The following is an 18,860-nucleotide window of genomic DNA, read 5'->3' as shown; positions in this document are numbered from 1 at the left end:
CGCAGACACACGGCCAGCCCTACTGAGAGTTAACGGGCCCGGCAAATCCATTCATTTTTAAGGGGTGAAATGTAGTTTTGCAACCCCAAAGAGGAGCCCTTTCCTAAATGAGCAGTTTTGCTGCAGGCAGGGACGTCATCATGATTTAAAAAACAGGATCAGGACGTGAGCAGGGAGAGGGAACGTTTAAGAAGCGCATCTCTAAATCTGTCACACGTCGCTCGGCGGAACATGATTATTATTTTAAAACAGATGGCCGCTCTCTCTCCGTATCTCTTTGCGGCGGTCACAAGCCGGGGCAGAAGGCGGCTACAAACTTGACTGCACACACACACACACAAAACCTCGCAACGACTGCGGGATACAAGAAGCGGCCTGCTCCTCCGCAGGGAGGAGAGGAAGACGCTTCTTGCAAATTGCACTTTGAAAACAGCAGCAGAGCTCAGCCTCGGCCGACCTGGAGCCTCGCAGGGGGCTCTGCGGGTGTTGACGGGTTTCTCAAGCGCCCCGAGGGCACCAGGTTGGTAAAGGCCGGCGCGGCTGCCAGACAAAGCAACCAAAACAATAAAAAAGTTAGAGTGCAACCCAAATGAAAACAAAACAAAATCCGTACGGGGGGAAAGGAAAAATAGAATACTGGCCATCTTTCTGCTGCCCCCAGTGGGTTCAGGGACAACCGCAGAGGCCCAGGCTGGGCTCGGGGGGCTCAGCCGCGATCCGCACCCGTGTCCCTGGGCAGAAAGTTGATCAGCATGCAGCTGCCCTCCTCCTCCTCCTGTTCCAAGTGCACACACGGTCCTCCTCTCCTCCTGCTCACGGGGAGTCCCGGCCCACAAACATACACTCCCAAGTGCTTGAGGACCCTTCTCCGTCCTCGGAGAGTCCCGGGTTCTGCCGGCCGGGACCCAGCCTCTCGCTAGATGTCGTAGCGGCTGGAGCTGTACATCGCGGGGTAGTTCTGCCGGCTGTACTGGAAGTGGTCGGCCAGGGCGCCGCCGCCTCCCCCTCCCCGGTTGCCGTACTGGAAGTCCCCGCCGTGGTGGTGCAGGAAGGAGGAAAGTCCGTTCTGGCTCTTCTCCGGGGGGCTCCTGTGGCGCTCCAGGCCGCCGGGGAGGTCTCCCGTCGTGACGGGCAGCAGCTGCTTCTTCCTCTCCTGGTTGGCGTCGTATTTGGTCTGCGGGGAGAAAAGCGCTCCCCGTCAGGCTCCCTTTCGGAGAACCGGGAGGTTTCCCCCAAAGGTCATCCAGCTGAACCCTTTACATTAATATATATTCTATATATTAAAAGAGAACGGCAAACACAAAAACGCGAAATACACAATCAAAATAAAAACAAGAATAAGGGGGATTAGATGAATGGAAAGGGAAGATCACTGACGGCAATCGGCTACGAAGGCAACGCTCTCCCTCCCTCCACTGTCGGAGACAGTATACTGGGCAATTGCTGCCTTCCCCACCCAAAAAAAGAGGAGCCCGTTTGGTTCTCCGCCAAGGCCTACCTTGTTGTACAAGAAGACTCCCAGGATGGCGGTCATCATTCCCAGGACGTTGGTCGAGGTGACGGGATTTCTGAGCATGAGCAGAGAGACGCTGATGACCGTGATCCTCTTGGTGGCGTTGGCGACCGAGTAGCTCAGGGGGCTGATGAGGTTGAGGATGCTGAAGGCGATGACGTTCTGGGCGAAGTTGCAGAAGCCGCTGATGGTCAGCAGGAGCAGCGTCCAGGGCCAATGGGCCATCGAGCTCTGCAAGGGAGGCAGGGTTCAAGGGACAGCGGGGAGTTTCCCCGCCAGCCCCACGGTCACTCCCGGGGGCTGTCGGGACTCCGGCGGAAATAATAAAAATAATAGTAATAATTTATTACAGTGGCACCTCCGCCCCGTCGAGCGCCCATTCCGTCGGACGTCCGTGGCAAACCCAGAAGTACCGGAACGGGTTTCTTCCGGGTTCGCTGCTCACGCATGCGCAACATTTTGTCCAGCATCCTGGGGTTGGCCAGTGACTGGGGCTCCAGAATGGATCCCGGTCGCAAAACAAGGTACTACTGTACTTATACCCTGCCTATCCGGCTGGGCTTCCCCAGACACTCTGGGCGGCTTCCAACAGAATATTAAAAGCACAATAGAGCATCAGGCATTAAAAACTTCCCTAAACAAGGCTGCCTTCAGAAGTCTCCTAAAAGTCTGGTAGTTGTTTATTTCCTTGACATCCGATAGGCGGGTGCCACTAGCGAGAAGGCCCTCTGCCTGGTTCCCTGCACCCTCACTTTCCACAGGGAGGGAACCGCCAGAAGGCCCTCGGGAGATGGACCCTGGTGTCCGAGGTGGAGACGCTCCTTCAGGTCTACTGGGATATTTAGGGCTTTCAAGGTCAGCACCAACCCTTTGAATTGTGCTCGGAGACGTCCTGGGAGCCAATGTGGGTCTTTCAGGACCAGTGTTATATGGTCTCCATTCCCAGTCCACAGTCTGGCTGCCACATTCTGGATTAGTTGCAGTTTCTAAGTCACCTTCAAAGGGAGCAACACGGAGAGGAAGGGAAAGGACCTCCCTGCCCCGGGAACTCACCAAGTCGTTCTCGACCAGGAAGGCGGAGAGATCGACCAGGACCCAGGTGGGGATCATGAAGAAGACCGCGTGGCAGCCCAATATGTTCAGCAAGCGCAGGTGGTGGATCCGGGAGTCCCTCAGCACCTGCAAGGACGGAGAAAGAGATCAGGGACGGGCACGTTTGACTTGCTTCCCCCTCCTGCTCAGCACCCACAGGGAAAAAGAAGCCAGTCTCTGTGCCCCACACAGAGCGCTGCCTCGCTCACTTTCACTGGGAAAAGGAGGATGGGACGGTTGTGGGAGATGGCTTGTAACGAACGTGTTCTAACAGATCATTTCCCCCAAAAGGACCAGGGGCATTTCTCCTAGGAGTAACGGAGTCAGGCGTCCAACGTAATCTGTTCTGGAAGACCGTTTGATTTCCAATAAACGTTTGACAACCGAGGCACAACGGGCAGGCGGCAATTTCAATGCGCCTTGGAAGCAAACACGCCTCGGAACCAGTTCGACCTCCGAGGCGAGTTCAAAAACGGAAGCAACTACGTCCGGGTTTTCTACGTCCGGGTTCCGAATCGTTCGGCTCCCGAGACGCTTGAAAACTGAAGTTCCACTGTATTAGGGGCATCTTGGATCTTCCATGCTCAAAAATGGAGGGGTGCAAGGTTGGTAACGCTCTAGACTCTAGGATACAATGCCTATTATCTTCCAGAAATTACCACCACCACCAGGGCACCACGGGTTCTTCTGCACCCAACCGCCAGTGTGATTTAGCTGGAATGGGCAGGGACTGATTTTGGGCTGGCAAAAGATTCCCAGGCCCAAGGCACCCATTCCGGTTTCTGTCCCTGAGGCCGGTGAAGCCGCTGTCCCTGCTGAGCAGAACGCGAGAGGCAATGTGGACGGTACCTTTTTGGAGAAAATGTTCTGGAGGGAGAAGCAGAGCGTGGCAGCCAGGGCACTGATGAGCCCCCACGTGTCGAAGGACAGCTCCGTGACCGTGGCCAGCAGGACACCCCCGATGATGGGGATGAGGGATAAGTATACCTGGGGGGAGGAAGGAGGGGAAAAGCACTTCAGGTGGGAAAGAAGCGCCTTGAAGTCACCACCCCAAAGATAATAACAACTTGTTTGTTGTACCCAGCCCGCCTGACTCGGTTTCCCCAGTCACTCTGGGCAGCTCCCAACAGAATATTAAAAACACAACAAAGCATCAAACATTAAAAACTTCCCTAAACAGGGCTGCCGTCAGATAGTTCTTTCTCTCTAAAAGTCAGATAGTTCTTTCTCTCCTTGACATCTGATGGGAGGGAATTCCACAGGGCGGATGCCACCACCGAAAAGGCCTTCCGCCTGCTTCCCTGTAACCTCACTTCTCGCAGGGAGGCCCTTGGGAGGAGGACCCCGGTGTCCGGGGTGGAGACGCTCCTTCAGGTATACTGGGCTGAAGCTGTTTAGGGCTTTAACGGTCAGCAATAAACCTATGAATTCTGCTTGGAAACGTACTGTGCGCCAATGTTGATTTTTCAGGACTGGGGTAATATTGTCCCAGCGGCTGCACCCCGTCACCAATCTGGGAGGTGCATTCTAGATTAGTTGGTAGTTTCCAAGTCACTTTCAAAGGGAGACGCCCCCGTAGAGCACATTGCAGCAGTCCCAAGTGGGAGATAACCAAAATATGAACCACTCTGGTGAGTTAGACAACCACCCTGGAGGCAGAATTGACCTGTGCCTCCATGGACAGCCGTGAGTCCGAAATGACCCCCAGGCTGCGCACCTGGTCCTTCGGGGGCACAGTCACCCCATTCAGGGCCAGGGAGTTTGTCTGCAGAAAGAAGGGCGACGTCTCGCCCACCGTTCCTCCTCCCTCCTACCTTGGTTGTCTGCTTCTCCTTCATGATGATTCTCGACAGTAGCACCACCCAGATTGGCATCGTGGCTTTGACTGAAAGGAGAAGGAGGTTAGAGAGGCAGAAGAGGAGTCGGAAGAGAAGGCTGGGGAGGAGGAACGCAGGGAGCTGTGGCTCCATCAAGCTCAGGACTGTCTACACCAAGTGGCAGCAATGGCTGTGCAGGCAGTAATCTCTGCCAGCCCCAGCCTGACTACTGCATGCAGAGAAAGACAGAAGCCCATGGGAAACACAAGGGAGAATGACTGCACAGAGGGAAGGTAAAGAGCATGAGTCTTCACTCACCCAAGGGACCCCAAAACCAAAGTGGGCAGGAAGCCACCCAATATTTCAGCACCTTACTTGGGTTGTGTCCCATCTAAGAGATTTACGCAGAGCAAACACAGTGAGATGAATGGGCATAATGTGGTCATGTCCAATAGGTTTAATAAATAAAATTCTCAAGAGCTTGACAAATGCTAGATTTGACCCACTATTTATTACTGTGGTTAACAGGACAATGCTTTTTCTCCCCCCCCAAAAAAAGAAATTAAACACGAAACATCCTCAAACCAATTATTTCAATGCGGCTGGAAGCAATATATTTCCGTTTCTTCCAGCCGCTTTTCAGTTACACCTAAGGTTAGCAAGGAGGGGGCTGGCACCAAGAAGGCCCTGTCACGGGCTGGTGGCATTGAAAGCCCCAGATCTGCCATTCCAGGATCAACTTTTCTTTCTTTCTAGGAGAATTCTGCACATTCCCAGGAGAAGCAGGGCGTGGAGGGCCAGCCCCCTTTGTAGGGGCGCGAGACCCTTGTGGGGGTGCCCTCCCAATTCTGCAATTCTAGGATCAACTTCTTCCTTTCTTTCCAGGCGCTCTGCACATTCCCAGGAGCAGCAGGGCGCAGAAGACCTGCCCCCTTTGTAGGGCTGGACTAGATGATCGTGGGGGTGCCCTCCCAATTCTGCCATTCTAAGGTCAACTTCTTTCTTTCTTTCTTTCTTTCTTTCTTTCCAGGCACTCTGCACATTCCCAGGAGCAGAGGACCTGCCCCCTTTCTAGGGCTGGACTAGATGATCGTGGGGGTGCCCTCCCCATCCTGCCCTCCCCCGGCCCTCTGCCCATGCCCCGGAGCCCCGCCGTACCGGTGTGGGCGTAGGAGACGGGCACCCTCCAGAGGGAGACGTGGGCGGAGACGGAGGCCAGGTACTTCCCGAAGGCGAGCGGGAGGATGAGCCTGGGGTAGGCGCGCGGGGGCAGCTGGGCGGGGCTGGCGGCGGGCACGCGCCAGGCGCGCAGCAGGGGGGGCAGCAGCGCCACCAGGCCCAGCACGTGGCAGAGGGAGACGGTGACGGGCCGCGGGAAGGCGCCCAGCAGCACCTTGTTCACCACGTTGCCGCCCGCGCTCAGCGCGTACCAGGCCAGGCACAGCGCGGGCACGCGGAAGACGCCCGGCGGCGGGGGCGCGCCTCCTCCTCCTCGGCGAGGGGGCGGGGACGCGCCCGGGGACGCGCCGGGAGGGAGGGGCGGCGGGGAAGGGGGAAGCAGGCCCGGCGGCGGAGGCAGCAGCAGCGGCGGCGACGAGGACGCCATCCCGAGCCGGATCCGGCCCCTCTCGGCCGCCGCTCGCTCCCCGGCGCGCTCCGCCGCGTCACTTCCGCCCGGCGGCGGAAGCGGACGTGGCTACGGGAGCCGAGCGGGGACAAGCGGCCGGAAGAGGCGGAGGCTCACGCCCATAAGGGGGCGGGGACCGGGGAGGGGCGTTGTGGCGTCAGAGGCCGCGCCCACAAAGGGGAGGGGCCTGGGGAAGAGAGGGCGGGGCCTGGAGATGCCCTGACCCAGGGTTATTATTTGATGCATTTTCAATATTTTGATAGACATATAACCTACCGTTAATCTTTATTAGTCCTGTCTCCCTGGGCGAGGAGTATCAGTATAATATAATACTTAATAATTTTATTAATTAATTAATACTAATTAAATAATTAATAATTTTATTAATTATTTGTTTATGCATTTTCAATATTTTAATAATAATAATAATAATTTTGATATACATGACTTACATTTAATCATTATTAGCCCTGTCTCCCTGGGCGAGGAATCTTATCAGTAATATTTGTTTATGCATTTTCAATATTTTAATAATAATAATAAATTTTATTTATACCCCACCCTCCCCAGCCAGAGCCAGGCTCAGGGCAGCTAACACCAGTAAAATTACAAGTAGAAACATAATAGGAAAAGGAAAAAAAAAACAATTTAAAATACAGATTAAAATGCAGCCTCATTTTAAAAGTAGCCCATAGATCAAGACTGTACGGGGCGGGAAGACATAAGGGTCAGACTGAGTCCAAGCCAAAGGCCAGGTGGAACAGCTCTGTCTTGAAGCCCCTGCAGAAAGATGTCAAGTCCCACAGGGCCCTGGTCTCTTGGGACAGAGTGTTCCACCAGATTGGGGCCAGTGCTGAAAAGGCCCTGGCCCTAGTTGAGACCAGTCTAACCACCTTGCGACTTGGGACCTCCAAAGTGTTGTCATTTGTGGACCTTAAGGTCCTCCGCGGGGCATACCAGGAGAGGCGGTCCCGTAGCTACGAGGGTCCTATGTACCTATTATTTATACCCCGCCCATCTGGCTGGGTTTCCCCAGCCACTCTGGGCGGCTCCCAACAGAGTATTAAAAACCCGACAAAGCATCAAACATTAAAAATGTCCCTAAACAGGGCTGCCTTCAGATGTCTTCTAAAAGTCAGATTGTTGTTTATTTCCTTGACACCTGGTGGGAGGGCGTTCCACAGGGCGGGCGCCACCACCGAGAAGGCCCTCTGCCTGGTAGCCTCACTTCTCGCAGGGAACCGGCAGAAGGCCCTCGGAGCTGGACCTCCGTATCTGGGATGGACGACAGGGGTGGAGACAATCTTGCTCGGCTACGAGTGATCGCCAAAGAAGATATACGACTTACATTTATCTGTATTAGTCCCATTTCCCTGGGCGAGGGTTGTTATTATTATTTAGGCATTTTCAATATTTTGATATATACAACTTACATTTATCTTTATTAGTCCAGTCTCCTTAGACAAATATTATTCTTATTCTTATGTGTATACAGTACTATATCCGCAGGTCTCAGTCCAGTTCAGGACGTAAGCCCTGGGACCTTTCACTTAGCCAGTGACCACAAGGGGCAAAAATATACCCCCTGGCCCTTCTTGAATCTGCTCCCTGAACTGGGTACCACCACAATGCAGGGTAAATGCCCCCCCCAGGAGTGAAAAAGAGGGGCGGGGGCTCTCCTCTCTTTGCTTTCCTTGCCCTGGTGCAGTGGTTTTAACAACTGAGAATATGCAGAAGTTTGACAGAGGAAAAACCTAATCTGCCGGGGAGGTAAAAATGGGGTGTGTGTGTGTGAAGTTTCAGTTGCTGGATTTGTGCACAGAAACTGGTCCCAAGCAAAGCATGTCCCCCACCCCACCCCAAACAAAACTTGGGAGGTGGTGAGGTGCACTTGAATTAAAAATAAATAAATCACTTACTTGGAAACCAGCTGCCTTGTTAATCGCAAACCCCTTTTGATTAAAAGAAAATTTTTAATAAAAATAAATAAATCAGTTCCTTTGGCACTGAAGTCCAAAAACAAATTTGCACACGTCCCATCTTCACAGACTTGCTCAAAGGAGATAGCCGTACCTTGGTTTTCAAACGCCTTGGGAGTTGAACGTTTCGGCTCCCGGATGATCACAAACCAGAAGCGATTGTTCTGGTTTTCAACCGTTATTTGGTCGAAATAACGGCTTATGGCTTCCTGCAGCCAATCGGAAGCTGCGCCTTGGTTCCCAAACGTTTTCAGAAGTCGAACGGACTTCCGGAACAGATTCCGTCCAACTTCCAAGGCAGCACTGTATTTCTAAAAGCAGAAAAATAGCAAGGGAAGCCGGTAGGCGAAGCAAGTGACCTTCGGGATGTTCCCATTGGTACTCCCAGGCGGAATGGCCAGCGGCCAGTGATTATGATGTTCCTGGACCAACATCAGAAGGGCACAGGCTCTGACCCATGCCAGTTCTATAGGTCGTAGGTAGTCGACATGGTCCCCCTCTCTGGAGGCTATTGGGCTACAACTCCCAGCACCCCCAGCCAGTAAGAGAGGGTGGGAGCTGTGGCCCACTGACACCATGCTGTAAGTCCAGGAGCAACAGGGTGCGAAACGCACACCTCCTTGTTCTTTCTGTACCGCCCTCCCCAGGCGCTTTAGAGTACAGCTCCCAGCAGCCAGGACTGATGGAAGCAACAGGCGCCGGCAACAGCTAGAGAGCAAGCGCACACTACACCTGGGCTGTGGGAATACTACAACTCCCAGGACCGGCGGTCAGGGATGATGGGGACTCAAGTCCTCCGGCTACAGGAAGCTGCCTTACTCAAGTCGGCCAACTTTCCGGGAACTTCCCTTTTTTTAAGAAACAACAGCCCGTGCTTTTGTGCAAATTTTTGTTTTATTTCCACATGTATATCACAACGTGTCCACTTAAAGGACCAATAGCAAAGTTGCTCCCTTCTGCGTCCCAGGAACGCAGAAGTCTAGGATAGTTACTGTACATTCACTAAGGCTCTGTTTCGCTTTTGCAAGTCGCGCTTCTTTTTTCTTCTTCTCCCTCTCTCTTTTTTTTAATAAATTTTTGTGATGGATCTCCGTAAGGCAAACAAATTATCTAAAAAGGAATGGTAACGAGTGTATTTTACAGCATTGCAGAACAGGCTTGCCCAATCTCTCTCTCTCTCCCCTCCTTTCACAGGACAAAAGTAGCACCCTCTGTACGGTTTGGATTTTGCCTTTTTTAACATGGGGGGGCAGCGGAGGAGAGAGGGCTCTTCCCCCTCCCTTGCCTCTCCCTAAAAAATGTGCAGAAAGAATTCCGGGAAGACACTCTCAGGCTGGCGAAAGGTAGTGGTGCAGCATTTCTTAGGCTAAAGCCAAAAATCTGATTAGATCCCACCAAGGAAGGAAGGAAGGGATATTTGCGGAATGCTAACCTGAAGGTGGGCACTACCTCCTGCCTACCCTGGCAGACTGGCACCCCTCACCGCAAGCCACACGCCTTTTTCTGGAGACAGGTGCGACGCCAGGAAGAACTACTAACCACAGGATTTTTGCAGAGTTTCATCTCAAACAATCTCACGGCTGTTATTATCATCCTTACTCCCTTTCCAAGAAAAAAACAAACAAAATCGGGGGACAAAAATAAATAGGCTACGGCTACTCTTGGTTAAAACGTCCTGCCTCCCGCCATTCCTCTCCCGGCCTCCTGCCTGCCTGCCCTCGGATTTCGGCACCCGCCAATCACTGGAAAGAATCTTCACCTTTCGAAACGAAAATAAAATAAAATAAAAACCCTAACACTTTTTTTCTTTTTGTGTTTTTTTTTCAGAGCTGGCTGGCTAAGAGTTTGGAACTCTTTTCGTTGCCGCCGTTTAAATCAAACCTCTGTTCTGCGTCTCCCCCCCCCCCCCCGCTTTGCAATTTTGTTAGTAGACTGGTAGCAGCACTTCACAAAAAAAGAAAAGAATAATTAGAAAGAAACCTAGGGAAGAAGGAACTGCCGGGGTCCAGCTCTCGCTCTCTCACACACCCTCCCTCCCTCCCTCCTTCTCTCTGCTGGATGAGCCTTTTTCTCAGCACAACGGGGGGGCGGAGGGGGGGCAGCCGTTGCCGCCGCGCCCGCCTGCTCACACCGAACTGCCCCTTGCGTCAGAAGCATCCCTGCGCTCAGTCCAGGCAGACGTAAGGCAGGACGTTGAGGCGCCCGTCGTCCCCGTGCGGGTCGAGGGATATTCCCTGCGTCCAATCATACCAGTTACCCTGTGTGTCGTAGCAACCATTCACGCCCGGCCAGTGGTGGCCGCAAATCCTGTCGAGGTCGCCCCGCGTCACCTCCCGGGTCACCCCGGGCAAGTCCGTGGGCTTGCTGTGGGGCGCCAGGACGTGGGTCTTGCGGGCGTCCCGGCGGGTGCTCTCCTCCTGCTTCAGGTACTCGGACATGAAGTAGTGAGCGCCCGGAGTCTGTACCCCGGAAGAGGAGAGCAGGCTGCTCTGCCGGTTCAAATAGGACTGGATAATCTCGTTCCGGGACAGCTCCTTCCAGTTGGTCTGCTCAAAGGGGCTCTGCAGGGGGGGCTTGGGCTCGGCGGCTTCCCCTGCGCCTGTCCTGTGCTGGGGCTCGGGGAGCGCGGGCGGGTGGGCCGCCGAGGGCAAGGAGTCCCTCTGCGCCAGGGGCTTGATCTCGCCTGTCATGGGGTCAAAGGTCAGCCGCCGCTCCTTTTTTAACCGCACCGGCTTGACCCCCCCTTCCAGCGCCTGCCCGTCCAAGTTGACCACGTAGTCCTTCGGCCGGTACTTCTTCTTCTTCTTGCTGTCCGACCCCGAGGTGGCGCCGTCGCTGTCCGCCCGGCACGCGTCCGGCGAGAAGCCCGCCAGCAAGGGCTCCGCCAGGAGGGGGCCCGCCCCGCTGCTCAGAGGGGGGTCCGCCGCCAGCCGGCCCGCCGGCGCCTCCTGGATGCCGTGCAGGGGCGTCTCCAGCCCCGCCTGCGGATGGGCCTCCAGCCGCTTCTCCAGCGCCGGCTGCACGAGGGCAGGGGGCGACAAGGGAGCCCCGGCGGGAGTGTCCGGGGCGGGGGGCGGCCTCGTCGGGGAAGGGGCAGGCGGCGAGCCCTTGGGCGAGTAGGTGGTGTGCTGCCGGGAAAACGTTTCCGCCCGGACGTGCCTGGGGCTGAAAGAGGAGCAGCGGGGGCTCTTGGGCTGGCCGGCTGCGGGCGCCTCCTCCTTCTCCTGCTGGACCAGCAGCGCCACCTTCAGCAGGGACGAAGCAGAGGGCTTGAAGAGACCCGGGGAGCTGGTGTGGGGGCGCACCGCGTTGATGGGGATCTTGCTGAGCTTGTCGCCCTCGACCAGCTCGGCGGGCAGGCCGGCGTCCGGCGGGCTGGGGAAGCTGTCCGGGCTGCCGCCCCCGATCCCGTTCGTCGGGGGCGGCGAGGAGTTCTGTAACACTTCGAAGCAGGCCTTGGAGGCCTTTGGCAGAGGCAGGAGAGGCGCCCCCGCCAGGCCATCGCGCGGCTCCCCCCGCCTCTTCCGGGCCGCCGGCTTCTCCACCAACTGCTTCGGGGAGTGCAGCTTCTGGACGTCGTTCCGGAGCTTCGCATCTTGCGCGGGCTTCGGCCCGGCCCCCGCCGGAGGAGTCTCCACCCGGCAGTTGTGGGCTCCGCCGCCGTTGGCAGACCCTGGTGGGTTGGGCGGCCCCCTGGCGGCCCCCTCGCTGGGCGCCCCCGGCTCAATAAGCTTCTGCCAGTTCCGCAGCAGCTTCTTCGCCCGCTTCGCCAGCTCCACATTCTCGGTTTTCTTCCTCACGTCGTTGATGAGTTTCCCCAGCCTCGTCTCCTGTGGAGTTTTGGGGGGGAAAGGAACAAGAGAGAAAAGTGGGGAGGGAATGTTACTTTGCAAGATATCTGCATACCGCATCACCCCACCTTCAGCGGCCAGATGTTTCGGGCTACAGGTCCCATCGTCCCCAGCCGGTGTGGCCAAATGGAACGGTGGCTGATGGGAGTTGTAATCCAAAACACAAGGGAGGTGCTGGGCTGGCAGAGGGTCCCGTGAACCTGTCAAAAGCAGCAGGAGGCAGCTTCTCCTGTCCCAGGAAGGTCTCCCTCCAATAAGAGGAATTTGGGGTATGAGTGGGTGGGTACCTGTGACACACACGGAGACACAGCACCCTATGACAGAGGTATTCAACCATGGCTCCTTGAGCAACTACATTCTTTCTGCAGCACCCTGGTGGGGCTCAGTAGCCCAGTTATGTCACCCCTTCCCTGCAGAGCTGGCAGCCTCACCCTTTCCCAAACACCCTCCCTTGGGGAGTGTTCCCTCTCCTCCTCTCCTCAAGGCAGAGAGGGCATCCGAGGAGTGAGGGAAAGAGGGACAGAGGCTAGTGTTGCCCATGGCACCCCTGACCATAATTCGAGGCACCCCAGGGTGCCACAGCACCCTGGTGGAAAACCGCTGCTCTATGAGCGGGGAGGCGCGCTACCAAGAAGGGTCAATGGTTGCACAAGTGTGTTGATATGCACATTGGTGCGGTGGAAATCTTGCCAGAAATTAGCTGCTGCTTTATTTGCCCTGTGGGTTCCTCCCCCCCCCCAATCCTAAGGAGTGCCTCAGTTGAGATAATTACCGTATTTTTTGCACTCACTTTTTTCCTCCTAAAAAGTAAGGGGAAATGTCTGTGCGTGTTATGGAGGGAATGCCTACGGGTGGCATGCCTACGGATTTTCCTCCTCTAAAAACTATGTGCGTGTTATGGTCGGGTGCGTGTTATAGAGCGAAAAATACGGTACTCTATAACCTAATGAATGGCAAGGAGAAACGGACAACTGGAAGCAATCATAAGTCAGGATCCAAGTTGCTGCCACCTCTTCCCACAGATTATTTATATAGCCATGCTAGAATTAAAAGCTTTCAGCACTTCCAAAATCTACGCAGTGTAAAGGAAAGACCTGCTGGCGTGTTGTCTTAAAACACACAGTTAATACAGTTGTACCTCGGAAGTCGAACGGAAACCATTCCGGAAGTTCGCTCAGCTTCCAAAACGTTTGGAAACCAGAGCGCAGCTTCCGATTGGCCGCAAGAGGAAGCTCCTGCAGCCAATCGGAAGCTGCGTCTGACGTCCGGGTTCCAAAGAACGTTCACAAACCGGAACACTCGCTTCCAAGTTTGGAGCGTTCACAAACCAAGGTACGACTGTACTAAATAATAATAATAATGATAATATAATAATAATAGAAACAAAGCTCTCAGTTTGACTGCAGTATCAACACACCAAGTGTCTTTTTGCTGAAACAAGCATTTCAGTTCGTTTGGGCAGCGTGGGGACTGAGCTCATAAAACGAAGAAGACAAACTCTCAGCTTTGACCTGCTAAATATTTCAGCCAACTAAACCAAACCCACCAAATCAGGGCAGCGGGTAAGGTCTCCAGAAAACCCTCCTGCCAGTTTGCATGTCTCCTCAGCTACCGACACAGAGCAGGCCTCTCAAGACTGAGACAATCGCAAGCCCGTGAGGCTTGGAAAGAGAATTGCGAGCCATCTGGCATTTGCGGAAACGACCAGAGCGGCTAAGGATCGCAGCAACGCGAGGCGGCTGTGAAAATCAGTCTCCGTATCTCCGGCCGATGCTGGCACATGGAGAGCTGGGGACGCTTCGACGGAATTCCCCCGTTTGGAGGAGGCAGGTGGGCTGCAACGTGTTCAGACAAGCAGCCAACCCTCCCAGGGAGCCCCATCCCAGTCCACAAGGCTGAGTCAGCTGTTCACCTCCCCCAGGTCACACAATTGCAGAGCTGTGCGAGGATGCTTGGAGACCCAGGTGTAAGACCAGGGCAGCTGAGAAGGCGCAGCCCGTAGAAGTCCACCGTCCAGGATACGGCGACCCATCATACTTGCTTAAAGCTGCAAAATGGTCAACGCGTCAGTGTTTTTTTGAAGGGTTGGTGGGTGGGAGAAAGCAGGTCATGCCCCAGCCGACCCTTCAGACAGAAGCCAAACCATCAAAGGCCCTGGCAACTACAATTTTGGGGTTTGCTATCAAGGCCAGGCGGGAGTTCCTGCAGACCATAAACCTTGTGCCTACCCAAGGTCACTTCCCTAAGCTGCTTCAAGGCTGGGTTCCTGCGATGTGCTCTCTGAGGGCTTTCCCCTTGAACTTGACCCAGAAGCTGCAGTTGGCGAAGGATGCTGCAGCACGATTGCTGAACCTGAGCGAGGCCTTGTCAGCGTGTAACTCCTGTGCTCAGACATCTGCTCTGGCTGCCCGTTTGCAACTGGGCCAAGTTCAAGGTGCTGCTATTAGCATTTACAGCCCTTTAACAATCTGGGACCAGTTTAGCTGTGAGATCACCTTACCAACAGGTGGTCCCACTCGAACGTTTTGACAGGCAGAATTGCCACGGCTGCAGATCCGAAAGAACCCAGCTTTTCAGAGAGGCAGTGTGGCTACTTTGGAACTTCCTGCCGATCGAAATCAAGCAGGCGCCTTCGCCGTACTCTTTTCAGCGCTTGCTAAAAACGGTCCTGTTTAGACAAGCCTGCTCAGATGCTTAGAAAGCTGAGATGATTTAAATCTATTTCTGCGCTTTAACTTTTACGTGTTTTAAAGAACGGTTGGGCATTTTGTTCTGGCTTTCACCCTTTTATTATTTGTAAACGGCTTTGGCAGTTTCTTTTTCGTTTTTACCATCAACGGAGAACAAATTTTAAGAAATAAAAATGAGCGCCGTGCAGCTTTTGCTATTTCCATCAGGAGGTGAATGTGGACCCACCTCAAGCGCCTCTTTGGTGATGGGGTACCTCTCCAGGCTGGAGATCACTTCCAGTACTGCCACCATGTTACGAATCTGGAAGAGAAAGAGAACAGTTAAACGTGAGGCTTTGGGCGGGAGCGTGTGCCAAACACCACGCACCCTGCGCCGTGTGACGCTAGGAGAGCTCAGCGTAGACCGGCTGAAATGAATGGATCCGGCTGACTTTGAAGGCTGCCCCAACTCCCTCCGCTGCTGAGAGGCAAGTCCAGCCACCCAGCGAGTCAGAAGCCGAATGACAACCACCCCTTGCTTCTGGACTTGTGCCTCAATCACCGGTGGCGTTCACTGGCCGGGGTCGGGGTCCGTAAGAAGCTCCCAGTGGCACCCCACACATCATAAAGTCACAGCGAGAACAGCAGAAATCGGCCCTGAAGACACTCTGCCAGTCCCTAAAAGTCAACATCTCTTCTTGTCCAGGTACAAAAACTGACCTCTGCGGCCCTTAACCTCCTTAAAGGTCACCGAAGAGGAAGGGCCTTCTCTTCCAAGGTGCCTCCCCAGGAAGGTTCACCTGGAGAAAAACTTTCCCCCTTTCGCTCAGGGCTCTTTTAGGCGTCACCACGCGAAGACACATCAAAAAGGGCTTTGCATGCAGAAGGGCTCGGGTCAGGCCCCACCCCCTGAAGGAACAACTCCAGTGCAGGGATGGAGCAAAGACCCCCCCCCCAGGCTGAAACCCTGGAGGACCACTGCCAGTCAGAAGGCACAATAGAAAGAGAGAGAAAGACAGACAGACAGAGAGACCAAGGGCCTATCTTCGCACAATGCATCTTCCTGTGTCCCTAGGCATCTTGCACGATTTCATCCCGTGCGAAAGATATGAGGAGAATTGGGGGGGTTAAAGCGCAGGCAGCAGGCACAGAAAGCATGAAGGGGGGAGTCTGCAGGGTGTGGGGGGGGGACGCGCAAGAAGAGCAGCCGTTCAGAAAGATGCAAGCCAGAGGGAGTGGCCGGGTTAAGCCCCTCTGCGCCAAGTGCGGCCAATGTGGTGGTGCTCATTCCAAATGACCAGCAGCCATCAAGGCGCAAGCAGAGGGGTGATGTGGAGACCAGCAGGCGAGCGCAACACCCCCCCCCTTATACTATTAGGAGACCCTACAGAAAACAGGGCCTCCTATACAAGCCCAACGTAGTGCTCCCTGATAGCAAGACTCCACAAAGTGAACGCCATAAATGCAGGGCACGGAACAAGTGCCACCATGGACAGGTGGCGGGGGGCATGTGGGAAAGGGGGTCAGCATTACATGGCAAGGAGGAGCCGCAGTCTACAGCCGGGGTCTAAGCCACCGGGGCTTGGGGTACTACTGCTGCTCCCATGTAACATGGAAAGAGCGTCAGACTGGCATGTGTTGGGGCCTGAAGAAGGAGCACAGGAAAGGACTCACTGGCAAGGAGATGGGGGGGGAGAAGCACCTGCCGGCCTAATAAAACAGGGGAATGGGCTGGGGGGGGGGCAACTGCAAGCGGAAGGTCAAGCCCAGAGGATACATGTGGGGATAATCATCCTGACTCCCCTTTTGTGCAGACCCGAGTGGGTGGAGAGGGAAAAGGAGGCCCAAGGGAAAACAAACCGGACTTGGCATTTCAGCAGCAGAAGGGAGATTTTTACTTTTGCAGGATGAGGTGGGAAGAAAGAAAAGAGGAAATTATGTTAGCAGGTGAGAAGCCCAGGGAGGAGGAGCTGGCAGAGGCGGCAGGAAACCCGTTGAAGGAGAGCCCAACGCCCCAGAGCAACGCCTTGCACTGGTGCAGGCCAGGTTGTCCTCCCAGCTTGGCACTCCCTGCACAGACTGGCAGCAGCTCTTCTGGGTGCCAACCCAGGGGTCTTCCAAACCCGCACCTAGAGACACCGTAGTTCCACGAGCAAAGGGGATACCTTGCCACTGAGCAGGGGGCCTTTCCTTAGAAATAAAAGCAAGATTCCTGACCTCGTGGCTCTCATTGAAGCTGGAAGCTGCTGCCTCACACTGTGTCACGCCATTGCTCCAGCCAACTCGACGTTGCCTATGATGACTGCAGGGCCTAGGGCTCACGGGTCCTACCTGGAGATCATTCTACATACGAAGCAGGCCCTCTGAGCTGCAGTCCTTCACCTCCTCCCGAGTCAGGCCACTGGGCCCCTAGAGCTCAGCACTGACCGGCAGCAGCAGCAGCAGCTGACCAGAGCTTCAGGCAGGAAATAATTCCCCAGCCTTCTCCGGAGACCTTCTGCATGCAAAGCAAGTGCTCCACAGTACCAAGGGAGCCCTTCCCCACCCACCCCCAGCCCTTCCCTCTCTTGCAACTTGCCCACTCACAGCAGGCGCCTTCCACCTCTCTGCACCCAGGGCCTGCTTTTGACCAAATCGTGCATGCGGCCCACCTTGCAGCAGGCCATGACCAGGGGCACAAAATACCAGCTGGGAGACCCCAGACTTGGAGGACGTTATCAGCATCATCATTAATAGTTGGAGACCCCAAATTTAGAGGACATTAAGATCAATATTATTAGTTGGAGACCCCAGGTTTGGAGAACACGGTTATCTTTATTGTTAGCTGGGAGACCCAAGATTTGGGGGGCATACTTATCATTGCATGAGTGGGGTGGGTTTTTTGTTTTGGTTTTTTTCCTCAGGACCAACTCTTCCTTTAAAAGCCCAGAAACCAGGAAGGAAAGGCAGGTGAAACACCCTCCCCAGGGTGGTAGCAGCTATTATCATGGGCTAGTGTGTATATATATATATATATATATATATATATATATATATATATGCAGGTTTTGGTGTCTTCGGGTGTCTTCCCGTGTAAGAGTCGGGGTGTCTGTGCGACGAGTGAGACCTCGTCGAAACGTCGCACAGACACCCCGACTCTTACACGGGAAGACACCCGAAGACACCAAAACCTGCATTCCTATACCCGTGAAAATCTACGAAAGCATATATATATATATATATATATATGGTATGTGCCAAACTTCTTCATCTTCTCTCCCCCCCCCTCGCATCCCCGCGTGCAAAAACGCTACACCCCCCACACAAACACATTAACCCTTCCCTCCCCAGCCCCCTCTCCCTGTCTCTCCCTCCCATTAATAATATAATACCACTAATAATAATAATAATTCACTATTTATACCCCCGCCCAAGTGGCTGGGTCCCCCCCCCACTCTGGGCGGCTTCCAACAAAACACAATTAACCTATTAGACACCAAGAGCTTCCCTAAATTAACCCTTCCCTCCCATTAACCCTTCCCTCCCCAGTCCCAGACTCACGTTGCTGTTGGGGTCGACGGCCTGCAGCAGCCGGTCCCTGATCTGCTGCGGGGAGGGTCCCGGAGCCGCTGTCATTGCCCCCCCGTCGAGGCGGCGACCCCGAGCCCTGCGCTGGCGGCGGCGGCGGCGGGAGGAGGAGGCGGCGGCCCCCCCCGCCCTCCTCCCCCCGCTTCCTGCCGGGCCTCTTCCTCCTCCTCCTCCTGCTGGGCTCGCCGGCCTCCCTCCTCCTCCTCCTCCTGCCCCGCCGCTGGGCCGCCTCCTCCGCTCACTCGCCGGCCGCGCCGCGGGGCAGCCGGAGCCGCATGTTCCTGGGGGGCGCCTCCCGCCGCGGCCGGGGGTGGGCCTGGCCCGGGCTCCTCCTCCTCGCCCCGCTGCCTCCGGGCCCGGCCGCCCGTCCTCCTCGGGGCTCCTCCGTCCAGGCGGCGGCGGCGGCGGCGGCGGCGGAGGCCGAGCTGCTCAACTGTGGGCAAGAGCCAGCAGCAGCCGCGCGCGGTGCACCCTGGGACACGCCCGACGCCGTGACGCCGCGCGCAGGCCGACGCACGCACGGGGGAGGGGGAGGGCGGGAGGGAGGAGGAACGTCGCGTCTGTGACGTCGGGGCGCAAACCGCGCGGGGGGGGGCCGGTTCTCTCTCTCTCTTTCCGCGCTCTGGGTTAGTTAGAGCGGCAGGCAGGCAGGCAGGCCGGGCACGCATGCGCAGTGCGGCGGGGAAGGAGGAGGGGGAGAAAGGGCGCGAAAAAAAGAGAGGGAGGCGTTTGGCGCGAAGGGGCC

The 18,860-nt window shown here is 55.4% G+C and overlaps 2 protein-coding genes across 2 annotated transcripts; both read right to left on the bottom strand.

Moving 5' to 3' along the window:
* Positions 1-766: 766 nt before the first annotated feature.
* On the bottom strand, positions 767-6,043 carry SLC35E1 (solute carrier family 35 member E1). Its single transcript, XM_082207028.1, has 6 exons — positions 5,581-6,043; positions 4,420-4,490; positions 3,455-3,592; positions 2,567-2,692; positions 1,499-1,744; positions 767-1,174 (listed from the first exon to the last, which is right to left on the bottom strand). Exons 1-6 carry the CDS (start codon positions 6,026-6,028, stop codon positions 917-919), a joined length of 1,287 nt encoding a protein of 428 aa, XP_082063154.1. The 5' UTR covers positions 6,029-6,043; the 3' UTR covers positions 767-916.
* A 2,860-nt stretch (positions 6,044-8,903) lies between these two features.
* MED26 (mediator complex subunit 26) lies at positions 8,904-18,416 on the bottom strand. The gene is made up of 3 exons (XM_082206952.1): positions 18,089-18,416; positions 14,796-14,870; positions 8,904-11,858 (listed from the first exon to the last, which is right to left on the bottom strand). The coding sequence occupies exons 1-3, from the start codon at positions 18,161-18,163 to the stop codon at positions 10,194-10,196; spliced, it is 1,815 nt and encodes a 604-aa protein (XP_082063078.1). The 5' UTR covers positions 18,164-18,416; the 3' UTR covers positions 8,904-10,193.
* Positions 18,417-18,860: the final 444 nt, after the last annotated feature.

This window comes from Podarcis vaucheri, assembly GCF_965113315.1.
Source record: "Podarcis vaucheri genome assembly, chromosome: 18".
NCBI lineage: Eukaryota > Metazoa > Chordata > Lepidosauria > Squamata > Lacertidae > Podarcis > Podarcis vaucheri.
Note: the sequence above shows the minus strand (reverse complement) of the source record. Positions and strands in the feature narration are given on the sequence as shown.